General features: G+C 47.1%; 2 protein-coding genes across 2 annotated transcripts in view; both read right to left on the bottom strand.

Moving 5' to 3' along the window:
- The window catches only part of LOC129713610 (uncharacterized), an 11,545-nt gene extending 1,155 nt beyond the window's left edge, over positions 1 to 10,390 (bottom strand). Inside the window, exons 1-4 of the mRNA XM_055662800.1 lie at positions 9,821 to 10,390; positions 9,374 to 9,582; positions 6,540 to 6,591; positions 1,516 to 1,626 (exon numbers count right to left, since the gene is read on the bottom strand). Coding sequence (XP_055518775.1) covers positions 1,516 to 1,626; positions 6,540 to 6,591; positions 9,374 to 9,582; positions 9,821 to 10,085 — 637 coding nt within the window. The 5' untranslated portion in view covers positions 10,086 to 10,390. The remainder of the gene's footprint in view (positions 1 to 1,515; positions 1,627 to 6,539; positions 6,592 to 9,373; positions 9,583 to 9,820) is intronic.
- Positions 10,391 to 10,916: 526 nt separating this feature from the next.
- LOC129713611 (uncharacterized) lies at positions 10,917 to 23,963 on the bottom strand. The gene is made up of 9 exons (XM_055662801.1): positions 23,868 to 23,963; positions 23,031 to 23,140; positions 21,179 to 21,264; positions 20,924 to 21,024; positions 20,565 to 20,756; positions 17,896 to 18,090; positions 16,802 to 16,868; positions 14,130 to 14,236; positions 10,917 to 11,569 (listed from the first exon to the last, which is right to left on the bottom strand). Exons 1-9 carry the CDS (start codon positions 23,961 to 23,963, stop codon positions 11,363 to 11,365), a joined length of 1,161 nt encoding a protein of 386 aa, XP_055518776.1. The 3' UTR covers positions 10,917 to 11,362.
- Between the last annotated feature and the right edge of the window lie 1,292 nt (positions 23,964 to 25,255).

Here is a 25,255-nt window from a genome sequence, read left to right on the forward strand (position 1 = left end):
TGTTCCTGAAAAGTGAAGAAATTCATCAATATGGGACACAAATGCTGGCAGTATCTCTGGAGAGAAGGAATGAATGGGTGACGTTTCGGTTTGAGACCTTTGTTCGGTCTGTAGTAGGGTCAGGACCAGGAACGTGACCCGTTCCTTCTCTCCAGAGATGCTGCCTGTCCCGCTGAGTTACTCCAGCATTCTGTGTCTATCTTCGGTGTAAACCAGCATCTGCAGTGCCTTCCGATCCGCAAATATTGGCTCTCTGGCTCCATCCGATGGTCACGCTGAGCATTGCAACCATTTTGCCTCCACATTCTATAAATGCTGCACCCCAGATATTTCTCAGGGTCCCCTGCACCAGAGATCTGTGGATCTCTACAGCCTAATGCAGCCCGCCCGGAGATAAAGAGGTAAGGCTGGAGAACTGAAGTCAATCGACTCGAAGAAGGATGAGGGGGAACCTCATTGAAACTTACCGAATAGTCAGAAGGTCACAAGTGATAGGAGTAGAATTAGGCCATTCGGCCCATCAAGTCTACTCCGCCATTCAATCATGGCTGATCTATCTCTCCCTCCTAACCCCATTCTCCAGCCTTCTCCCCATAACCTCTGACACCTGTACTAATGAAGAATCTATCTATCTCTGCCTTAAAAATATCCACTGACTTGGCCTCCACAGCCTTCTGTGGCAGGAAAATCCCATAGTAGTGAAAGGCTTGGATAGTGTGGATGTGGAGAGGATGTTTCCACTAGTGGGAGAGTCTAGGACCAGAGGTCTTGGCCTCAAAATTAAAAGCGTTCCTTTAGGAAGGAGATGAGGAGGAATTTTGGCGGAGTAGAGTTGATGGGCTGAATGGCCTCATTCTGCTCCCATTACTTATGAACAAACATAGACGCACAGATGAGTGTGAAGCTCAGATGTTGGTGCTTATTTAACCCTTTCCCTGAGGATAATTCCCCATCAGGACCATCCATGGGAATTCTCCCATTGTGCACCCAAGGAACGTGACCAACATTAATTGCACTCGTATCATAAGGTCATAAGTTATAGGAGCAGAATTAGGCCATTCGGCCCATCAAGTCTAATCTGCCATTCAATCGTGGCTGATCTAACTCTCCCTCCCAACCTCATTCTCCTGCCTTCTCCCCATAACTTCTGACACCCGCACTAACCAAGAGTCTGAAGAAGAGTCTTTCTTCGGCCTGTAGTAGGGTCTCGACCCAAAACGCCGCCTGATCCTTCTCCCCATAGATGCCACCTCACCCGCTGAGTTTCTCCAGCATTTTTTGTCTTCCTAAGAATCTATTTATCTCTGCCTTAAAAGTATCCATTGACTGGGCCTCCAGGATTAGGAGCCAAGTTTATGCTTCTTCCCTCAGCTTAAGTCCCTATCTGCTGCTGCCACCATGTTGGAATCAGGGGAGATACAGAATGCATCTCTAACTCAGTCACTTGTAGCAGAATTGCTCCGCAGCCTGAACATGTAGATGCAGCAGCGACAGAGATGAGTCTAGGGACAGTACCTTCATGGAGAAGCATTTCGCTCAACGTCTTCGTGAACTGGTTCAGCATCTGACAGATCCTGCGGGCGGCTCTTGTTCTGTCGCTGGAGGAGGTTGCTCGAACGTCACGGCCTGGGTCGAAACGAGAGACAGAAAGCGAGAAGAATTGGCCTAGTTGCAATAAGCAGACAAACCACGGCTCTGGCATTGAATCAGAAACCCGTGGTTCAAATCACACACCAGACAACATTGTGGGATCCCTCAGTACAATTTGGTTGCAATAATTCTGAGATTTTAGCAATGATTTCAGCAAACACAAATAATGTCCGAGACACTACATTTGGAAAACATTAGCATGTCTTGGTGGAAAAACCAGATCAACTTTTTAAGACACCCTTCACCGAATTCTTACCAGAATAGCACGGCGCAGCACAAATTTAAATTTAAATTTAAATCCGATGCCGGGCTGGGTGAGGTGGGTGGGGGGTACAAGGACGAGGGGCAGGTATATCTCCACCTTTTCTTTTTCTCTTTTCTTATCTCCATATATTTCGACCACATTACTTTGGTACTTTAGGGGGTCTTTTTTATTAGAAGTACGGTAAGTTACAATAATACACAACACACATGTCTTAATACATTTTTTGTACAGCTTCATTTTTTGAGCTTTAGAAAAAGTTAGTAGAGAAAGTAAAGAAAGTGCGCAAGAGTCGTGAAGGTGCAGGAGAGTGTTGAGAAAAGAAAGCCCCTTAGAATAGGAGTTAGAGAAGGAAGTAAAGAAAGAAAGTAGACCCTAGAAAAGAAGGAAAGAGAAAGGAGAAACAATCGCTCTGTTATAACATTAAACTCCGCAGATAGGGGACTACCAACCAAGTCTGTTTTTGTTGTTTTATTGTTTTTTTTACCCCCCGTTGCCAGATCCTGGCATTTTTTTTAAATTTATTTATTTGTTTGTTTTTTAAATTATTATTGCACCTTATGCTTGTAATAGTTCCAAAAACGTAGACCACATCTTTTGGAAGTGGTCTGCTTTACCTGCTAAGAGGAATCTCATCTCTTCCAGATGTAATGTTTCAAACATATTTGATATCCACATTTTTATTGTTGGTGTGGGCGCATTTTTCCAAAATTTAAGTATGAGCTTTTTTCCCATTATTAGCCCGTAATTGAGTAAATTCTTCTGAAACACGTTTAATTCAGGGTTACCTTCCGATATTCCAAAAATAATCCATTCTGGTTTTGGTACCAGTTTTATTTTAATTAATTTTGTAAAGATTTCAAATATTTCATTCCAGAATTTTTGTATTTTTGTTCAAAAAAACAAAAGAATGCGCTATGGTAGCTCCTTGACACAGACATTTATCACAAATGGGTGAGACATTAGGGAAGAGTTTATTTATTTTAGTTTTTGAATAATATAGTCTATGTAATGTTTTGAATTGGATGAGAGTATGTCATACGTTGATCGAACATTTATGCACCTGTAATAAGTGATTATCCCAGCTCTCTTTTGAGATATTTATAGCTAATTCTTGTTCCCAGTCTCTTCTAATTCCATCAGTTGTTGGTATTTCTATGTTTAAGATGATGTTATATAAGTACGATATTAGATTCGCTGATTCCACCTTTGTCTTCATTGCTTCATCCAGTAAGTATATAGGCATATTATGATAGTCTTTTGTGTATTTTTTCACATAATCATGAATTTGAAGATATTTAAAATATTGATTATTTTTCAAATTAGATTTCAGTTGTAGTTGTTGAATTTATAGTAATTTTCCCAATTCATACAGATCTCCGAGCGTTTTAATTCCCATTCTTTCCCATTGTGTAAATGATTTGTCTATAATTGATGGTTTAAACGATGGATTATTAACTATTGGTATTAAAAGAGATAGGTTTCTTAATTTAAATTCTGTTTTATTTGATTCCATGTTCTAATTGTGCTATGTATAATTGGATTTTTATTATAATTTTTGTTATTCAGATGTAGTCGTGAGAGGATGGTCGCTCCTATATTACTCGGAGAACAGTCCTCTCTTTCCATTACCACCCAGTCCGCCTGCTGTGCAGAATTGTCCAGCAGGTGAATCATATTTTTAATACTTACTGCCCAATTATAATACATAAAGTTAGGGAGCGCTAGACCACCCAACTCTTTTTGTTTATTAAGGTGTGCTCTTTGTATTCTATGGGATTTATAATCCCATGTAAAATTTGTAATGTCTGAGTCCAATTTTTTGAAAAACTTTTTTGGGAGATATATAGGTATTGATTGAAATAGGTATAGGATTTGTGGTAAAAAGGTCATTTTTATAGCGTTTATTCTGCTTATTAGGGACATCGGAAGTGTTTTCCAGAATTTAATCAAATTATTTAGTTTCTTAAGTAAGGGATTATAATTGGCTTTAAACATATCATGGTAGTTTCTAGTAATTTCAATTCCCAAATATTTGAATTTTTCTGTGGCTATTTTAAAGGGGAATTTCCGGAGGTGTGTTGAGTCTTTTGGTTTTATCGACATAATTTCACTTTTGTTCCAGTTTATTCTATATCCTGAGAAGGATCCAAAGTCCTCAATTAAATTTAATATGTTTGGTATACTAATTTGTGGTTTTGTGATGTACTATAGTACATCATCAGCGTATAAAGATATTATGTTATTTGAGTGTTTTGTATTATAACCATAAATATCCGGGTGTGTTCTTATTTTTTCAGCAAGGGGTTCAATTACCAAAGCAAATAACAGCGGTGATAGTGAACATCCTTGTCTATTACCCCTTGATAATTCAAATTTCGTGGATAGTATATTATTAGTTAGTATTCTAGCCGTGGGTTTGTTATATAATAATTTTATCCATGCGATGAAGTTCTCTCCCATTTGGAATTTTTGCAATACTTTAATCATATAACCCCATTCTACTTGATCAAACGCTTTTTCTGCGTCCAGTGAGATGATAGATAACTCTTGGTCGTGAGATTTATGTGAGTGCATTATGTTAAGCAAACATCTCAAATTATTGAATGAGTGTCTCTTAGGGATAAATCCTGTTTGATCCTCATTTATTAATCTACTAACGTACCTGCTTAGTCTACTGGCTAGTGTTTTCGCTATTATTTTTTGATCCGTATTTAACAGAGCAATAGCTCTATATGATCCTGGTTCTTCTATATTTTTATCTTTTTTAAGTATTAATGTGATCGTTGATTCTGCTAATGTTTCAGGTAAGCTTTGCTCTTTAAAAGCATATGTATACATTTTCTGTAAGCGTGGAGTAACTATGTCGTAAAAGGATTTATAGAATTCATTACTGAATCCGTCTGGTCCTGGTGTTTTTCCGTTCTTAAGTGTGTTTATTGTGTCTTCTATCTCCTTAGAAGTAATTTGTGTTCCCAGTTCCTCGTGTTCCCTCAATTCTAATTGAGGGAGGTTACAATTATCCAGAAATTCTGAAACTTTATTATTGTCTATTGACGTTTTAGATGTATAAGATTCTGGTAAAATTGAGCAAATCTTTTATTGATATCCTTGGGTAGTGTTAATAATTCCCCTCTATCTGATTTAATCTTTAGTATTGCATTCTCTTTTTCCCGTTTTTTCAATTGGCGTGCTAGAAGTTTGTGCAGTTTGTCCCCGAATTCAAAATGTTCTTGTTTTGTAATTTGAAGTAGTGTTATAACTTTCTCTGACAATAATTTGTTTAGCTTGAATTTCAATAGTAGAATGTTATTATGTTTATCCATAGTTGGATATTTAGCATTATCTGTATCTAATTGTTTTATTTGTTCTTCTAAATGTCTTTGTTCATTCTTATTCCTTTTATTTTGAAAAGCTTGAAATGAAATAATGACTCCTCTAATAAATGCTTTGAAGGATTCCCATAATAGCATGGGGGATATATCTGGTGTATCATTTATCTCAAAAAATAGGTCCATCTGTTTTTTTAGATATATACTCCCTTGTGGGTCTTTTAAAATTTGCGAGTTAAACCTCCAGAACGATTTATTCATAAACATTCCTTCTAATTTTAAAACAAAAGTTAATGGAGAGTGGTCTGAGATCGCATTGATGTGGTATTTAGGGTTCATAGTATGCGGAATTAATTTTGTATCCACTAGGAAATAGTCTATACGTGAGTATGTTTTGTGTACCGTTGAATAAAACGAATAATTCCTTCCCGTCGGGTTTGCAATCCTCCACACGTCTGCTATATTTGTTTTTTTTATATATGTATGTAAGAGTTCACTGATTTTAGATTTCATATTACCTCTTTGTTTTTGCATCGATTTATCTAGATAAGGGTCTAAAACACAGTTGAAGTCTCCTCCGATTATAACATTTTGATAATTAAATTCTGCAATTATATTCAAAATTTTATTAAAAATTTGAGGATTATCAAAATTGGGCGCATAAATGTTTACCAGCGTAATTGGTATAGTATTGATCTCTCCTGTTACTATAAGGTATCTCCCTTCCTTGTCTGATATAATATTCTTTGATTTAAATGGTATTTCTTTACGAATAATGATTGCAGTGCCTCTAGATTTGGAAGTGAATGAAGAGTGAAATGTTTGGCCTATCCAGTTCGCCTTCAGTCTCGTCTGATCTTGATGTTTAAGATGCGTTTCTTGTAGAAACGAAATGTCCGTGTTGTATGATTTCAACTGTTGTATCTGGTGAATCTGCGGAACTCATTGCCACAGACGGCTGTGGAGGCCAAGTCAATGGATATTTTTAAGACAGAGATAGATAGATTTTCGATGAGTACGGGTGTCAGGGGTTACAGGGAGAAGGCAGGTGAATGGGGTTAGGAGAGAGAGATGGATCAGCCATCATTGAATGGCGGCGTAGACTTGATGGGCCGAATGGCCTAATTCTGCTCCTATCAGTTACATACATGAACTTAGAAACTAATCTGCCTCCACAGCCACAATTGGGCAGCAGTTTCCAGGCTCCCGCCACTGTTTGTGTAACTAGCCCGCCCCGAACATCGCCGTTAAATGCCAGTGTTTCCTCCTCCAGATCTCCTGGTGTTAATACTCACCGCTGTGTGGACCCGGTGACTCCCGGCGCTCATCGCCGCCCCCTTCAGGACACTGCAGGGAAATACAAGCAACTGCAGTGAAGCCACTCCGCACATCACAACACAAGGTACCGGAGGAGCCCAGCGGGTCGGGCGGGATCTGTGGAGGGAGGGAAGGTCGGTTTCGGGTCGAGACCTCCATTTTACTGCTCAGCGTCAAGCTGTGTGTATCGTGGAGGAACTGCAGGTGCTGGTTTAGAGAGGAAAAGAGTAACTGGGGAAATGTGCCATTACCCCCCACAGCCCGCCTGCCCCTACTGGGGCTCCCACCTATAGGGGGCACCACTTGGCCATCCAGGGCCCGATATTTACACCTAGGAACTTGGTGATACAGTTAGACGAAAAATCAGTGGCACTAAAACCTTTTATAATCATTTCATTAGTTGCGGCTCGGTGGCACAGCGGTCGGGACAATAGGTGCAGGAGGAGGCCATTCGGCCCTTCGAGCTAGCACCGCCATTCAATGTGATCATGGCTGATCATCCACAATCAGTACCCCATTCCTGCCTTCTCCCCATATCCCCTGACTCTGCTATCTTTAAGAGCTCTATCTAACTCTCTCGTGAAAGCATCCAGAGAATTCCACAGATTCACAACCCTCTGTGTGAAAAAGTGTTTCCTCGTCTCCGTTCTAAATGGCCTACGCCTTATTCTTAAGCTGTGGCCCCTGGTTCTGGACTCCCCCAAACATCGGGAACATGTTTCTTGCCTCTAGCGTGTCCAAGCCCTTAATAATCTTATTTGTTTCAATAAGGTTGGCTCTCATCATTCTAAATTCCAGAGTGTACAAGCCCAGCCGCTCCATTCTATTAACATTTGACAGTCCCGCCATCCCGGGAATTAACCTGGTGAACCTACGCTGCACTCACAGCGTCAGAGACAAGGTACGAGTTTGTACGTTCTTCCGTAACCTGTGTGGGTTTTCCCCGGGAGCTCCGGTTTCCTCCCACACTCCAAAGACGTACAGGTTTGCAGGTTAATTATCTAAATGGTGGCCGATTAGGAAAAGGGGAGATGCAGCGAGACCTGGGTGTCATGGTACACCAGTCATTGAAAGTAGACATGCAGGTGCAGCAGGCAGTGAAGAAAGCGAATGGTATGTAGCATTCATAGCAAAAGGATTTGAGTATAGGAGCAGGGAGGTTCTACTGCAGTTGTACAAGGGTCTTGGTGAGACCATACCTGGAGTATTGCGTACAGTTTTGGTCTCCAAATCTGAGGAAAGACATTATTGCCATAGAGGGAGTACAGAGAAGATTCACCAGACTGATTCCTGGGATGTCAGGAGTTTCATTTGAAGAAAGACTGGATAGACTCGGCTTGTACTTGCTAGAATTTAAGAGAATGAGGGGGGATCTTATAGAAACTTACAAAATTCTTAAGGGGTTGGACAGGCTAGATGCAGGAAGATTGTTCCCGATGTTGGGGAAATCCAGGACAAGGGGTCACAGCTTAAGGATAGAGAGAAAATCCTTTAGGACCGAGATGAGAAAATCATTTTTCACACAGAGAGTGGTGAATCTCTGGAACTCTCTGCCACAGAAGGTAGTTGAGGCCAGTTCATTGGCTATATTTAAGAGGGAGTTAGATGTGGCCCTTGTGACTAAAGGGATCAGGGGGTATGGAGAGAGGGCAGGTACGGGATACTGAGTTGGGTGATCAGCCATTATCATATTGAATGGCGGTGCAGGCTCGAAGGGCTGAATGGCCTACTCCTGCACCTATTTTCTATGTTTCTATGTTTCTAAGTTAATTGTCTACTGTAAAATTGCAAATTGTCCCTGGTGTGTGTATGATAGTGTTATTGTGCGGGGATCGCTGGTCGGCGCGGACTCGGTGGGCCGAAGGGCCTGTTTCCGTGCTGTATCTCAAAACTAAACTAAACTAAGTTTGTGAAAGGCTTAGGCTAATTTTATTAACATCAGACTTGGGATTAAAAACAAATGAAAATTTAAAAGATCATAAGTGATTGGAGCAGAATTAGGCCATTCGGCCCATGGAGTTTACTCCACCATTCAATCATGGCTGATCTATCTTTCCCTCCTCACCCCATTCTCCTGCCTTCTCCCCATAACCTCTGACACCCGTATTAATCAAACTAGTTCAGTCAAACAACTTAAAGGGCACTTTTAAAAGCTCAGTATGAATGGGAGATCTCACAACAGCTAGACTCCACATTAACTGGACACCCAGCCCTTTCCTCTCTCACTGCGGATAATCTGGGTCTCCTGGCTGTAAGAGAGGCAAGTGAACCTCTGCCCCACCTGACAGGACTGTCAGGGTCTATAGTTTCGCTTAGTTCAGAGATACAGCACAGATACAGGCCCTTCGGCCCCCTGAGTCCGTGCTGACCAGCGATCCCAGCATATTAACACTATCCCACACACACGAGGGACAATTTACATCTATACCAAGAGCCAATTAACCTTCACACCTGAAGATAGACACAAATGCTGGAGTAACTCAGTGGGACAAGCAGAGATGCTGCCTGTGCCCGCTGAGTTACTCCAGCATCTTGTGTCTATCTTCGGTTTAAACCAGCATCTGCAGTTCCTTCCTTCAACCTACAGACCTGTACGTCTTTGGAGTGTGGGAGGAAACCGGATGTCCCGGAAAAAACACACGCAGGTCACGGGGGGAAACGTGCAAACTCCGCACAGACAGCACCCGTGGACAGGATTGAACTCGGGTCACTGGCGCTGTGAGGCAGGAACTCTACTGCTGTGCCACCAAGCCGCCCTTGGACAATCATCCAGGTGACCTGCCCGTCTAATATCAGAAGCAAGAAGCCTCACCTGAGTGCCTTTGTCACACCGCATGTCCACTACTGCCAGTGCAGACACATCAACACAGGGTGTAGGAGGAGAGGGGGAGCTCTGGGTGGTCTCCAAACCCCCTCCCTCAGACGTGGGCTCAAACGCCGTGACCTCGTGCTCCGTCACTGCCGGCAACACCACTCCATCACCCCCCGACCCAAACTGCCATTGGCTTCTTTCTGGAGTTCCTGTGGTAAAATACACATTTGTTGGATTACTAATTTCAGGAACAATTAAAACCACAATACCGATGACAAAGGTTAATTCGTTGCTGAATCATGAAAGTTAAGGGCCTGTCCCACTTGGGCGTTATTTGCGCCTCATTTAATAATGAAGTATCAAGGGTGTAAATTTGATTCGATTGATACAGCTACCCGTTGTCACAGACGTGACTGGGCAAAGTGGGTACAGGGTTGACACACTCACCGTGATCTCCAGTCACCACTCGCGGCGAGTCTTCGCTTTGCAGCGGCAGCAAGTTCTCCAGGGACGTGCCTTCATCTCGCGGTGTCGGGGCACGGGATGACTGACGGGAGCTCCCCCGACTCTGGCTCCTGCCCGGCTCATCAGACACCCCGGTCTCCTGCACCAAACCAAAAGCTGGCTTACAAGTGGCACTGCAGCCCAGCGTCACGCCCGTGAGATGCCAATGCTTGACATCAACGTCAATATCAACTGATTGGAATGGCATTAAATAACATCGGGAGGGCAGGGTGGTGCAGCGGTAGAGTTGCTGCCTCACAGCGCCGGAGACCCGGGCTAGATCCTGACTACCGGTGCTGTCTGTGTGGAGTTGCTCTAGCACTTTGTGTCTATCTTTGGTGTAAAGGGCCTGGCCTGTCCCACTTGGCTGTCATTTGCGCCTCATATGCAAAATAGGCCGACGTGTCGTTACGAGCAACGTCGCGCACAAATCACGGTTCGTCACGCCGTCTGGTGCACGTGGTGTTATTAGAATACCCCGCAGCGCACAGCGACACGTGGTTATGCACGGTGACGTAACCAGGCGTCACCACGCGATACATGTGAGACGTCGGGACGCAGGGTGCGACACCAATGCGTCAGCGTGCGTCCGCGATACATCAACGTGTGTACGCGATACATCAACGTGTGTACGCGATACATCAACGTGTGTACGCGATACATCAACGTGTGTAGGCGGTACATCAACGTGCGTCCGCGATACATCAACGTGCGCCCGCGATACATCAACGTGTGTACGCGATACATCAACGTGCGTACGCGATACATCAACGTGCGTACACGATACATCAACGTGCGCCCGCGATACATCAACGTGCGTACACGATACATCAGCGTGTGTACGCGATACATCAACGTGCGTACGCGATACATCAGCGTGTGTACGCGATACATCAGATACATCAACGTGCGTCCGCGATACATCAACGTGCGTCCGCGATACATCAACGTGCGTACGCTATACGTCACGCAGGTAGCGCGCGAGGATTTCGTTCAGCATGAAAACCAGGAGCGCCGCGTGATACCGTGCGCAACTCCACACCCCTCCCCGCCTCTCCATGCGCCCGTCCCGCGCGACCCACACACTACCCTGCGTCACAACGCAACTACCACATTTTTGGAGGTCGCGTTAATGGCGCACAAATGACGGCCAAGTGGGACAGGCCCTTTAGGCATTGTCCGCAGTTCCTCGTTGTTAGACCCTGGACAAGGTGCCAGGGAGAGAGAGGGAAATACGAATGGTGACCAGAATGGGGCTTAAGGTACGGGGGGACAAGATGGTCAAGAAGGCGTCTGTATTCCTTGGTTTAAGCACAAGAGTTGGGTCATCTTGCTACAACTGAACATGATGTGGCCAAGACCACACTTGGTGTATCATGTGCAGCTCTGATTGCCCAGCTATGGGAAGGAAACGTATAACATTCTTAAAGGATTGGACAGGCTAGAGGCAGGAAAAATGGTCCCTGTGTTGGGGGAGACCACAGTTTAAGAATAAGGGGTGAGGCCATTTAGGACTGAGATGAGGAAACACTTTTTCACCCAGCGTGTTGTGAATCTGTGAAATTCTCTCACTGTGGCAGGGGAAAGCGGGTTGTGCTCCTTGTTAGTGGAGTCTTGTTCTGAATCGATGTCACTGTTCATCAGCTCCTCACTCATCCAGTCCACCTCCTCCCAGCCGTCTGCTTCACCAACCTGGGGAACAAACGGGACATGCGTGTGAAACGGTGGCGCAGCGGTAGAGTTGCTGCCTCACTGCGCCAGTGACCCGGGTTCGATCCTGACTACGGGTGCTGTCTGTACGGAGTTTGCAGGTCGTGTGGGTTTTCTCCAGGGCCTACGGTTTCCTCCCACACTCCAAAGACGTGCAGGTTTGTAGGTTAATTGTAAATTGTCCCTCGTGTGTGTCGGACGGAGCTAGTGTACGGGGTGATCGCTGGTCGGCGCGGACTCTGTGGGCTGAGGGGCCTGTTTCCATGCTGTATCACTGAAACACAAAGTGCTGGAGTAACTCAGCGGGTCAGGCAACATCTCTGAGAACATGGTGAGATGACCGACCCAAAACGTCACCTATCCATGTTCCCCAGAGATGCTGCCTGACCCGCTGAGTTACTCCAGTACATTGTGTTTTATTTTGTAATCCAGCAGCTGCAGTTCCCTGCTTCAGCATTGGATGATCCAACTTTGTTCTGCGGTTTAATGGATAGATAGGGCTCAGATATTGAGAAAACCTCAAATGGTGGCATGGAAACATCTACAGAGCATTTGTGAAACACGATGTTATTCCTTGGAGCGCAGGAGGATGAGGGGGTTCTTATAGAGGTGCATAAGAGCAGTAGTAGCCCTGTCCCACTGTACGAGGTGATTCAAGAGCTCTCCCGAGTTTTAAAAAAATCAAACTCGTGGTAAGCACGGAGAATGTACGTAGCGGGTACGTCGGAGCTCTTGGACGTCTCTTAGCGGCTCGTAACGCTAACGGCAGGTACTCGGGAAGACTCGCTAACGGCAGGTAAGCACGGGAAGACTCGTGAAGATTTTTCAACATGATGAAAAATGTCCACGAGAGCCCCGAGTACCGACGAGTGGCCATTACAGTAAATCTCCGAGTTCGAATCAGGGCAAACTCGGGAGAGCTCTTGGAATGAGCTCGTAAAGTGGGACAGGGCTTTTAGAGGAATAAATAAGGTAATGCAAAGTTTTTTTACCCAGAGTCAGGGAATCAGGAACAAGAGGACATAGGTTTAAGGTGAGGGCGGGGGGGAAGATTTGATAGGAACCTGAGGGGCAACATTTTTACACAAAGGGTGGTAGACATTTGGGATGAGCTATCGGAGGAGGTAGTTGAGGCAACGTTTAAAAAAAAGTTTGGGCATGTACATGGATAGAGGGATATGGGCCAAACGCAGGCAGGTGGGACTAGTGTAGATGGGGCATGTTGGTCTATTGGGCAATGGGGTTTCCATTCTCCATGGCTCTCGATGACTCTATGGGGACAAGCCTGCCCATTGCTTAAGGTCTCTTCATAACGTTAACACCTTTGATGGGGCTGCGCTGCCTCAATGCTACACGAGAGGTGTCCGCATGGGTCTTAGTGCTCATCGGCACAGTTGGATCTGAACCCCAGTGATCCACCATCGTCACTGCTGCCTCACAGCTCCAGTGACACAGGTTCGATCCTGACCTCAGGCTTCCTTCTGTACCTCCTGCCTGATGGGAATGGTCAGCATCCTAGAGGATAGGAGCCACCTTTTTGAGGTAATGACTCATTTAGTTTAGGTTGGAGATATGGCACGGAAACAGGCCCTTCGGCCCATCAAGTCCACGCCGACCATCGATCACACGCTCACACTAGTTCTTTGTTATCCCGCATTCTCATCCACCCCCTACACGCTGGGAGGCAATTTACAGAAGCCAATGAACCGACAAACCCGCACGTATATTTGGGACGTTGGAGGAAACCGGAGCACCCGGAGAAAACCCACGCGGGTCACGGGGAGAACGTGCAAACTCCACACAGACAGCACCCGAGGTCAGGATCAAACCCGGGTCTCTGGCTCCGTGAGGCAGCAACTCTGCCCGCTGCGCCATTGTGCCGCCCAAAACTGTGGTTTGACGGTTAACATTATCAATACTAAAGGGGCTGTCCCACTTGGGCGACCTAATTGGTGAGTTTAGAAGAGTTTGAAAAAATGACATGTTGAAGACCTCCTTCAACTATGTTGAAGACTAGCTTCGACTAACTGCGGGAAAATTGGACACTGAATAGTGGAGAGTGAAGACGACCTCCTTCGATCACCTTCGACCTCCCTTCGACTTTGATAAAAACTATCTACGACTACCTTCGACTACCCTCGATTACCTACGACTAACATGCCGACCTACTACAACTAAACCTACGAGTAAAAAAGTATCGATTTTTTCCATGGCGACCTTTTTTACCCGTGGGTATTTTTTAACATATTGAAAAATACGCCGCGACCTAGCTGAGGCCTCGAGTATGCGGTGGCCACTCTCGAGCATGAAGGAGAGTTACAAAGACCTCCTACGACCACGTGTCGACCATGCTGGGAGTATGAGTCGAGGGCAAACTCGCCAAAAATCGCGGATTAGGTCGCCCAAGTGGGACAGGCCCTTTATTTTATAATTTTAGATTTTATTGAACTATTTGAAATTAGTTGCCGTGGCGGGATTCGAACCAGGTACAGGCGGGCGGTGACAGGAACCTCTCACCACTGGAGCCAGGGTGGACCCTCACCTGGAGATGCCTCCTCTGCCTCTGATGTTGGTCTCGCAGTCGCCTCGTCTCCATCTGATGGACCTCTCGAACATCATCCAACTCTTGGCCTTGAATCAGTAGAAGTTCTACACAAACCCGAGGGGGGAGAGGAAAATTACGTTGGAGAAACGAGGAACTGTGGATGCTGGTTCACCAAACAAAATGCTGGAGTGACTCGGAGGGTCAGGCAGCATCCCTGGAGAACATGGATAGGCGATGATTTGGGTCGGGACCCTTCTTTTACTCTGCATAAATTCATTCTCTCTACTTCCGCCAGATAAACCTCCTGCCTCAAAGTATTAGTTGAGGTTGGTTTAGAGATACACAGCGGAAACAGGCCCTTCGGCCCACCAAGTCGGTGCCAACCCGCGATCCCCCTACACTAACATTATCCTGCACACTTTGGTCAAATTACTATTTTACCCAAGCCATTTTACCGTCTGCAGTTTCTTTTAACGAAGGCAATAAACCTACAAACCTGTACGTCTTTGGAGTGTGGGAGGAAACCAGAGCACCCGGAGAAAACCCACGCAGGTCACGGGGAGAACGTACAAACTCCGTACAGACAGCACCCGTAGTCAGGATCGAACCCGGGTCTCTGGCGCTGTGGGGCAGCAACTCTACCGCTGTTTATGTGGTTAATTACATAAACGATGAATTATATAAATGTGGAAAAGGCCTATTGCATTCACCACATGAGGCCTATCACAATGGAATGATTCACTGATGTGGCCAGCTCTTGAGGGCCCGAGCTGTCGGAAGAGGTTGGGCAGGCAAGGACATTATTCCTTGGAGCGCAGGGGTATGAGGGGTGATCTTATAGAGGCGTACAAAGTCATGAGTGGAATAGATGGGGTGCATGTGCAGAGTCTTTTATGCAGGGTAAGGGAATCAAGAACCAGAGGGCATCGGTTTAGGATGAGAAGGGTAAGATTTAATGGGAATTTGAGGAGCAATTTTTCTCACTCAAAGAGTAGCAGGTACATGGAACGAGCTGCCAGAGGAGGTATTTGAGGCAGGTACTGTAACAACATTTAAAATACATATGGACAGCTACATGAATAGCAAAGGTTTAGAGTGATATGGGATTAAAAAAAAACATTTTTAATTAAAAAAAAAAAAATTTAATTAAAAAATAAAAAAATTAAAAAATTAAAATTAAAAAAATAAATAAATAAATAAATTGGATAGGTGTATGGATGGGAAAGGAATGGAGGATTATGATCTAAGTGCAGGTAGATGGGACTAGGGGGAAATAATTGTTCGGCATGGACTTGTAGGGCCGAGATGGCCTGTAGTTGTTATATATGGTTATATGGTTATAAATATCGGCACGTGGGACTAGCTTAGATGAGGCATCTTGGTTAGCAGGGATGGTTTGGGCCGAAGGGCCTGTTTCCCTGCTGAATTACTATAACTCTACAAGATGGCTTCCTTAAAGCCTTTAATATCTTTAAAGTCACTGTATAGACTTGTGAGTACGAGATGATAATATTATAAGTTATAGGAGCAGAATTAGGACATTCGGCCCATCGAGTCTACTCCACCATTCAATCATGGCTGATCTATTTTTCCCTCTCAACCCCATTCTCCTGCCTTCTCCCCATAACCATTGATGCCCTTACTAATCAAGAACCTGTCAATCTCCACTTTTAAAATACCCAATGACTTGGCCTCCATATCCGTCTGCGGCAATGAATTCCACAGATTCACCGCCCTCTGGCTAAAGAAATTCCTCTTCATCTCTGTCCATGTGGAGTTTGCACCGGCTCCCTGTGACCACGTGGCTTTTCTCCCGGTGTATTATAGTTCTGAAGATGCAGCGGGGGAAACAGGCCCTTTGGCCCACCGAGCCCGCGCCGACCAGCGATCCCCGCCCCTAATAGCCCTGTCCCACGGTACGAGTTCATTCCAAGAGCTCTCCCGAGTTTTAAAAAAATCAAACTCGTGGTAAGCACAGAGAATGTACGTAGGGGGGTACGTCGGACCTTGTGGACGTCTCTTAGCGGCTCGTAACACTAACGGCAGGTACTCGGGAAGACACACTAATGGGAGGTAAGCACGGGAAGACTCGTGAAGATTTTTCAACAGGTTGAAAAATGTCCACGAGAGCCCCGAGTACCGACGAGTGGCCATTACCGTAAATCTCCGAGTTCGAATCAGGGAAAACTCGGGAGAGCTCTTGTAATGAACTCGTACCGTGGGACAGGGTGTAACACTCTCCGACACACACTAGGGATAATTTAGACGTATACCAAGCCAATTAGCCTACACACCTGTATGTCGGTGGAGGGTGGGAGAAAACCGCAGCTTCTTGGTGTAAACCCACGCAGGTCACGGGGAGAGCGTACAAACTCTGCGTCTTTGGAGCTCTAAGGGAGCACCTCTAGGTCACTGTCCCGGGCGACATGTCCTCCTCTTGACCACGATTCTCCTGAAGCCCCTCTTGAGATCTAAGTTCCCCCGTGGCCCTCTCTGCTGTTGTTATCGCTACACTTACTCTGGGGATTTAAACTAGGCGGCAATTTACAGGGGGCCAATAAACCTGCCCACAAAGCACCGTCTTTGGGATGTAGGAGGAAACCAGAGCACCCGGAGGAAACCCACGTGGTCACAGGGAGAACGTACAGGAAGTGGGGTGGAGCTTGTACCTCTCTGTGCTTCCTGGAGAGTGATGACATGTTGATCCACTTTCATCTTCAGCTCGGCCACGTCACCCTGTATAGTAGCACAGAACCAATGTTGTTACATAGAGTTCTCAGGGCAAACGGAATCACGGGATATGGGAGATAGCATGAACGGTGGGAGTGGGGGGGGAATGATTTTGGTTGCTCAACACTTTAACTCCCCCTCCCATTCCCACACTGACCTTTCTGTCCTGGGCCTCCTCCACTGTCAGAGTGAGGCCCATCGCAAATTGGAGGAACAGCACCTCATATTTCGCTTGGGCAGCTTACAACCCAGCGGTATGAACATTGACTTCATTAACTTCTAGTAGCCCTTGCTTTCCCTCTCTCTCCATCCATCCTCTTCCCAGTTCTCCCACCAGTCTTACTGTCTCCGACCACATTTTATCTCTGTACTGCCCACTGCCTGACTTGAAGAAGGGTCTCGACCCGAAACGTCACCCATTCCTTCCCTCCAGAGATGCTGCCCGTCCCGCTGAGTTACTCCAGCCTATCTGCGATTTAAACCAGCATCTGCAGTTCTTTCCTACTGATTCAGGATGATCAGCCTTGATCGTATTGAATGGCGGTGCTGGCTCAGAGGACCGAATGGCCTACTCCTGCACAGTGGCACTGTACCTCAGCACCTCACAGTGATCCAGGCGCTGGAGTGAAGTGACCTCCCGCTGTTGGGGCCAGCTTCCCACTCAAAAGCTGACCCTGGATTGTTAAATTTAGTTTAGAGATACTGCGCGGAAACAAGCCCTTTGACCCACCGAGCCCGCGCCGACCAGCGATCCCCGCACATTAACGTTATGTTACACACACTGGGGACAATTTTACATGGAATGAGTGTGTAGGAATGCTGGTTTAATCCGAAGATAGATACAAAAAGCTGGAGTAACTCAGCGGGACAGGCAGCATGACACAGTCGAGACCCTACTTCAGATCATTCAAATTCATTGAGTTCCATCCCATGTTTAGATGGACCTCAGTGGAATGAAAGGGAGGGAATACGGGGCAAAGGGACCTCTGCAGGCCGTGCGCTCGCCTGGGTGTGCGCGCTGCCACCCTCCTACCTGGCCGTCCCATCCAATGCCGTGGGTCTGAGTTTGAGCATCCTCCAGCAGGTCCTCCAGAGGGTCCTCCAGCAGCTCGGGAGCTTCCTCCTCCTGGTCGCTTGCAACAGCGGCAGCTCCTCTCTCCTCTTCCTCCACATCCCCGGCCAACACCTCTCCTTCAGGCTCTTCCCCAGGATGTTGGTCAATCTCATTCTTGGGCAAGAGGGGAGAAGAAGACACTTCAGAGTGAACGTTAAGCAAACGAGTCCCTTGCTCTGAAGAAGGATCTCGACTCTATAGACAATAGACAATAGGTGCAGGAGTAGGCAAATCGGCCTTTCGAGCCAGCACCGCCATTCAATGTGATCATGGCTGATCAATCCCTATCAGTACCCCGTTCCTGCCTTCTCCACATATCCCCTGACTCCGCTATCTTTAAGAGCCCTCTCTCTTGAAAGCATCCAGAGAACCGGCCTCCACCGCCCTCTGAGGCAGAGAATTCCACAGACTCACCACCCTCTGTGTTTCCTCGTCTCCGTTCTAAATGGCTTACCCCTTATTCTTAAACTGCGGCCCCTGGTTCCGGACTCCCCCAACATCGGCAACATGTTTCCTGCCTCTAGCGTGTCCAAACCCTTGATAATCTTATATGTTTCCTACGTCACGTATTCCTTTTCTCCAGAGATGCTGCCTGACCCGCTGAGTTACTCCAGCACTTCGTCTCTACCTTAACTCTCTGATCCCTGCAGTTGCTACACTCTTCCCCCAAACCCCAAGCACTCATCGTAGCTAAGGTGCTGTCCGACCCACCTCTATCACAATGCGGACATTGGTCTTTGTCTCTGGAGCTGATCATAGATAGGGCAGCATCTCTGGAGAACATGGACAGGTGACGTTTCGGGTTGCAACACCTCTTCAGACCATCTGCATCACAGATTGGGCGGGGAACAGCTCTGCCCAAGACTGCAGGAAATTACCGAGAGTCGTGATGTAGCCCAGTGCATCATACAGAACAGACTTCCTACCACTGACTCCATCGACACTTCACGCTGCCTCGGAAAAACAGCCAATGTAATCAAAACCTTGTCCCACCCCGGTCATTCCTTCTTCTCCCTGCTCCCGCCCGGCAGAAGGTACAGAAACTCGAAGGCGCGCACCACCAGACTCAAAAACAGCCTCTTCCCCTCTGTTATCTGGTTTCTGAATGATCCTTCCATAAGCTAGGGCCACAGTTTAAGAATAAGGGGCAAGCCATTTAGAACGGAGACGAGGCAACACTTTTTCACACAGAGAGTGGTGAGTCTGAGTCAGAGGGCGGTGGAGGCCGGCCGGTTCTCTGGATGCTTTCAAGAGAGAGCTAGATAGGGCTCTTAAAGATGGCGGAGTCAGGGGATATGAGGAGAAGGCAGGAACGGGGTACTGATTGTGGATGATCAGCCATGATCACCTTGAATGGCGGTGCTGGCTCGAAGGGCCGAATTGCCTACTCCTGCTCCTATTGTCTATTGTCTAGGGTGCTGTCCGATTCACCTCTACCCCATTACGGACATTGGACTTTGTCCCAGGAACTGATTCAAGATTCAATTTAATTGTCATTTGGACCCCTTGAGGTCCAAACGAAATGCCGTTTCTGCAGCCATACATTACAAACAAATAGACCCATGACACAACATAATTTACATAAACATCCATCACATCGCTGCGATGGAAGGCCAAAAAAACTGATGGGCTACATTGCTGAGAACTATATTCTGCACTCCATATCTTCCCTATCGCTCCACCAATTGTACTAGAGTTTCTTGAATGTATTTATTGTAGTGTTATCTGACCTGTCTGGACAGCACACAAGACAAAGCCTTTCACTCTACCTTGACACTGGTCAACCTGAGGAGCACCTTCAGCAACAGACTGGTTCCACCAAGATGCAGCACAGAACGCCACAGGAGATCCTTCTTCCCTGTGGCTATCAAACTGTACAACTCCTCCCCCTTCTGTCGTGGGGTAGACTCAGACTGACCCCCCCCCAACCCCCCCCCCCCCCCCCCCCAATCTTTGCACATCCCCTATCCTTTCAATTCGTCACTTTAATTCCATGTGTCATGTATTTTGTGAGTTATAACTGTCGGCAGATTAATAATGTTCTAACGTATCAAGATTCAAGACTCAAGTGAGTTTATTGTCGTGTGTCCCTGATAGGACAATTAAATTCTTGCTTTGCTTCAGCACAACAGAGTATAGAAGGCATGAATACAGAACAGATCAGTGTGTCCATATATCATTGTATAAATATATACACACATGAATAAATAAACTGATAAAGTGCAAATAACAGATAATGGGCTATTAATGTTCAGAGTTTTGTCCGAGCCAGGTTTAATAGCCTGATGGCTGTGGGGAAGTAGCTATTCCTGAACCTGGTTGTTACAGTCTTCAGGATCCTGTACCTTCTACCTGAAAGTAGCAGGGAGATGAGTGTGTGGCCAGGATGGTGTGGGTCCTTGATGATACTGCCAGCCTTTTTGAGGCAGCGCATCTTATCGTATCATTTCTTACATAGGAAATAGGTGCAGGAGTAGGCCATTCGGCCCTTCGAGCCAGCACCGCCAATAATCAACAATAATCGCTTGGTCACAGGCGGATGGATGGGTTTTCATTGGTTGTACATTTTACAGCTCACTTGGGTTTACCTTCAGTTGTCGTGGCGACTCCGTTGCCTGGCAACGAGCCCCTGGTAGCTGGCCGCCATGTTCCTGCTCCAGCAGCGGGCCTTCTCTCACCGCGCTCTCCAACTCTTCGACACGGGCCTGCTGACGCCTCACTTCCTCTTCCAGAAGCTTCTTCTGCCCTTCATAGTCCTGGCTCAAATTTCGGATGGATCTCTGGGTGTGGAGGAGCAGTGAGTCAGAACTTTTAGCTTCTAGTTTAGAGGAAGTCGGCCCTGCGGCCCACCTCGTCCGCGCCGTACCTGCTGCCAATGTAAACTCATCTCGTCTGGCTGCCCTGCATGGCCATGTGCCCGTGTAAAAGCCCCATTACTGCCACGTACCTGCACGATATCCAGTTGACTCTGGAGCAGCTGGTTCTGTAGCTGACTGCCCTGAGTCTGCCTCAGCAGCTCCGCCAACGCCCTGTCCTTGGTCTCCAGCTCTGTGTTAACGACATGGTTATGTACGCAGTCACACAGTGTACAGTATATTATATAGTACACACTCACGCAGTATACTAGAGATTAGAGAAGCCGATATTCATACCACTGGGCTGTAAGCTGCCCAAACTCAGGACCCGTTCCCTATCTCCTTACCATTCTGGGCCTCCTTCAGTTTCTGCCTCAGCTGTGAGATGTTTTCCTTGGCCTGGTTTATGGACTTTTCCAGCTTCTTCCGACTTCTAAATGGAAGCAAACACAAGGAACGTGACCCAACACACACACATCTAAGGGCGGCCCTGGTGGCACAGCAGTAGAGTTGCTGCCTTACAGCGCTTGCAGCGCCGGAGACCCAGGTTCGATCCCGACTACGGGTGCTGTCTGTACGGAGTTTGCACGTTCTGCCCGTGACTTTTCTCCAAGATCTTCGGTTTTCTCCCACACTCCAAAGACGTACAGGTTTGTAGGTAAGCTGGCTTGGTAAATGTTAAAAAAAAATTGTCCCGTGTATGTGTGCGTGTGTAGGATAGTGTTAATGTGCGGGGGTCACTGGTCGGCGCGGACCCGGTGGGCTGAAGGGCTTGTTTCCACGCTGTAACCAAACTAAACTAAGCTAAAGTACAGGGTGGTGGGTGAATGGAACAAGCTGCCGGAGAAGGTAGTTGAGGCAGCAACTATCACAACACTTAACAAAACATCTGGATAGGTACATGGATAGAATAGGTTTAGAGGGATGCGGGCCAAATGGCCATCGTCATGGAGGGAGCTCAACGCCAAACCATCCGGCCAGTAAACATCAGGCAGAATGTACAGCAGCACAGTGGCGCAGCAGGTAGAGCCGCTGCCTCACCGCGCCAGAGACCCGGGTTCAATCCCGACCTCGGATGCTGTCTGTGTGGAGTTTGCACGTCCTCCCTGTGACTGCGTGGCTTTCCTCCAGCTACTCCGGTTTCCTTCCACACCCCAAAGACGTGCGGGTTTGTAGGTTAAGGGGAGGATAAACACTGGAGTGCTGTAACTGAGCGGGTCAGGCAGCATCTCTTGAGAAAACAAATAGGTGATGTTTTGGGCGGGAACCCTTCATCAGACCTGACCCGCTGAGTTATTCCAGCATTGGGTGTAAACCAGCATCTGCAATTCCTTCCTACACAGTTTTCCCTACCCTAGTGAGTAAGGAAAGGGTGAGAAAGTGGGATAACATAGAACTAGTGTGAATGGGTGGTCGGCAGGGACTCGATGGGTTGAAGGGCCTGTTTCCATGCCCCATCTCTAAAGCTAAACTAAACAGAACGGTGCTGGCTGCTGCATCTCAATGATCTGATCCAATTTGACCCAAAGCAAAAGAGGGCGCATCGGTAGAGTTGCTGCCTCACAGAGCCAGGGTCCCAGGTGCGATCCAGACTCTGGGTGCTGCCTGTATGGAGTTTGTCCGTTCTTCCCGTGACCTGTGTGGGTTTTCTCCAGGTGCCCCGGGTTTCCTCCCACATTCCAAAGACGTACTGGTTTGTAGGTTAATTGGCTTGGTAAAATTGTAAATTGTCCCCAGTGTGTGTAGGAAAGCGTTAGTGTGCGGGGATCGCTGGTCGGCGTGGACTCGGTGGGCTGAAGGGCCTGTTTCTGCGCTGTATCTCCAAACAAAACAAAACTGAATTAAACCGAACTGAACTAAAGCTAAACTAAACTAAATTAAATGAAACTAAACTAAACTAAACCTACCCCATGTTTAAGAAGGAACTGCAGATGCTGAAAAATCGAAGGTAGACAAAATGCTGGCGAAACTCAGCGGGTGAGGCAACATCTATGGAACGAAGGAAATAGGCGACGTTTCGGGTCGAGACCCTTCTTCAGACTGATGTGAGGGTGGGGGCGGGAAGAAGAAAGGAAGAGGCGGAGACTGTGGGCTGTGGGAGAGCTGGGAAGGGGAGGAGAAAGTAGGGACTACCTGAAATTGGAGAAGTGAAAGATCTTATATAAGATATTTGGGCCCAAGCGAAATATGAGAACGTACCCCTTGGTGTCTTTCGTCACTGCTGCACTGCTGTTGAATTTCTTAATTTCTTTGCTGAGATCGGCCAGCTTCAGTATTCCTTGCTCAGCCGACCATAATGCATCAGTCACCTGGACAACAGACCACAAAACAAAATGGCATCGACCTCATTACCCCAGCACTGACCCCCTGCCCACACCCTTGTGGACATTCACAGAGAATCCACAACTACAGATGGAGTGGATGTGGAGAGGATGTTTCCACTAGTGGGAGAGTCTCGGACCAGATGGCACAGCCTCTGAATAAAAGGAGCCTCCCACCCCCACTTTCCCCTCCCCTCCAGAGTACTGATTGGGGATGATCAGCCATGATGGCACTGAATGGCGGTGCTAGCTCGAAGGGCTGAAGGGCCTACTCCTGCACCTATTGTCTATTGTCTCCAATATTAGAGTGATGAGGATTAGAATGGAGATGAGGAGGAATTTCTTTAGTCAGAGGGTGGTGAATCTGTGGAATTCATTGCCACAGACGGCAGTGGAGGCCAAGTCATTGGGTATTTTTAAGGCGGAGATGGACAGGTTCTTGATTAGTATGGGCGCCATGGGTTATGGGGAGAAGGCAGGAGAATGGGGTTGAGAGGGAAAAATAGATCAGCCATGATTGAATGGTGGAGCCGACTAGACGGGCTGAATGGACTAACCTCTCCCCCTGTAATAGACACAAAATGCTGGATTAACTCAGCGGGACAGGCAGCATCTATGGAGAGAAGGAATCGAGACCCTTCTTCAGACTCCCCTATAACTCCGGCTTGACACAAGACCTGGGATTAGACACCTAACTCTCTGGAGTGAGACTGACAACCTTCAGGAGTGAGGGTGCTACCGGCTGGGTGTGACGGCAGGAGGGAGGCGAGGATCGGAGAGGGGGGGGTCTGCCCCGATGATTCGGGGGCATTGACCAGGGCGGCACGGTGGCGCAGCGGTTGAGTTGCTGCCTTACACCACCAGAGAGCCGGGTTCGATCCTGACTACGTTTGCCGTCTGTACAGAGTTTGTACGTTACTCCCGTGACCTGCGTGGGTCTTCTTCGAAATCTTCAATTTCCTCCCACACTCAAAGGCGTGCAGGTTTGTTGGTTAATTGGCTTGGTATAAAATGTAAAATTGTCCCTTAGTGTGTGTAGGGTAGTGTTAATGCACGGGAATCGCTGCTCAGTGCGGACTCGGTGGGCCAAAGGGTTTTGTTTGCGCTGTACCTCAAATCTAAAACGAAGCAGTGGAGCCTATTGTCCTGCATGCACCGAGCACCCACACTAACCTGCCGCTACGATATATCCACGGACTTCAGTGCGGACTCGTCAGCGAACATTCTGCGCGTTTGAAAACTCGGGAGAATTCGTGAATAACTCTGGAAAGTGGGACGGGCCCTTTACAAAGCAACGATGGTCTTCGATGGACGGACACGTACGTACCTCACTCAGCTGGGAGAGCAGCTGCTTCCTCAGCCCGCACGCTCTCCGGTAACCCACGATAAACACGCTGACCCGTTGCTGGTACTTCCGTCTCCCCTCCGCATCACTCAGCATGCTGTCCAACTGGCCCTGCATTAGACAGAGCGCACAAAATCTCAGCGCGCAGTAACACACAAGGCCTTAGCCCGCACCTACGCCTAGACTTCCTTAGAAGGTTTAAGGGCCTGTCCCACTTTCACGACCTAATTCACGACCTTTTTGACTCGTGGACATTTTTCATCAGGCTAGAAAATCGCCCCGACCTATTTGATGCCACGAGCACCTACGACTAGCATCACGACTTACCTACGACCTCGTGACGACCAGGCTGCGAGTATGAATCAAGGGCAAACTCGGCAGAGGTTGTGAATTAGGTCGTGAAAGCGGGACCTAATTCAGACCCCTTAGGAAATTCGGTGTGTCACCAACAACTCTCACCAACTCTAACCAGGGTGGCACGGTGGCACAGCAGTAGAGTTGCTGCCTTACAGTGCCAGAGACCCTGGTTCGATCCTGACTACGGGTGCTGTCTGTACGGAGTTTGTACGTTCTCCCCGTGACCTGCGTGGGTTTTCGCCGAGATCTTCGGTCTACTCCCACATTCCAAAGACAAGATACAAGATACAAGATACATTTAATTGTCATTTGGACCCCTTGAGGTCCAAACGAAATGCCGTTTCTGCAGCCATACATTACAAACAAATAGACCCAAGACACAACAACACAACATAATTTAC

This window comes from Leucoraja erinacea, chromosome 36 (genome assembly GCF_028641065.1).
Source record: "Leucoraja erinacea ecotype New England chromosome 36, Leri_hhj_1, whole genome shotgun sequence".
In the NCBI taxonomy this organism is placed as follows: Eukaryota; Metazoa; Chordata; class Chondrichthyes; order Rajiformes; family Rajidae; genus Leucoraja; species Leucoraja erinaceus.

Excerpts from the sequence above, each read along its gene's own strand:
- LOC129713611 (XM_055662801.1), bottom strand. The coding sequence starts at position 23,963 with ATGCCCCCGAATCATCGGGGCAGACCCCCCCCTCTCCGATCCTCGCCT. Across the intron at positions 23,141-23,867 it reads CACCCTCACTCCTGAAGGTT|GTGACTGATGCATTATGGTC; the intron begins GTCAGTCTCACT and ends TCTGTTGTCCAG. Across the intron at positions 21,025-21,178 it reads ACTGAAGGAGGCCCAGAATG|AGCTGGAGACCAAGGACAGG; the intron begins GTAAGGAGATAG and ends TCGTTAACACAG.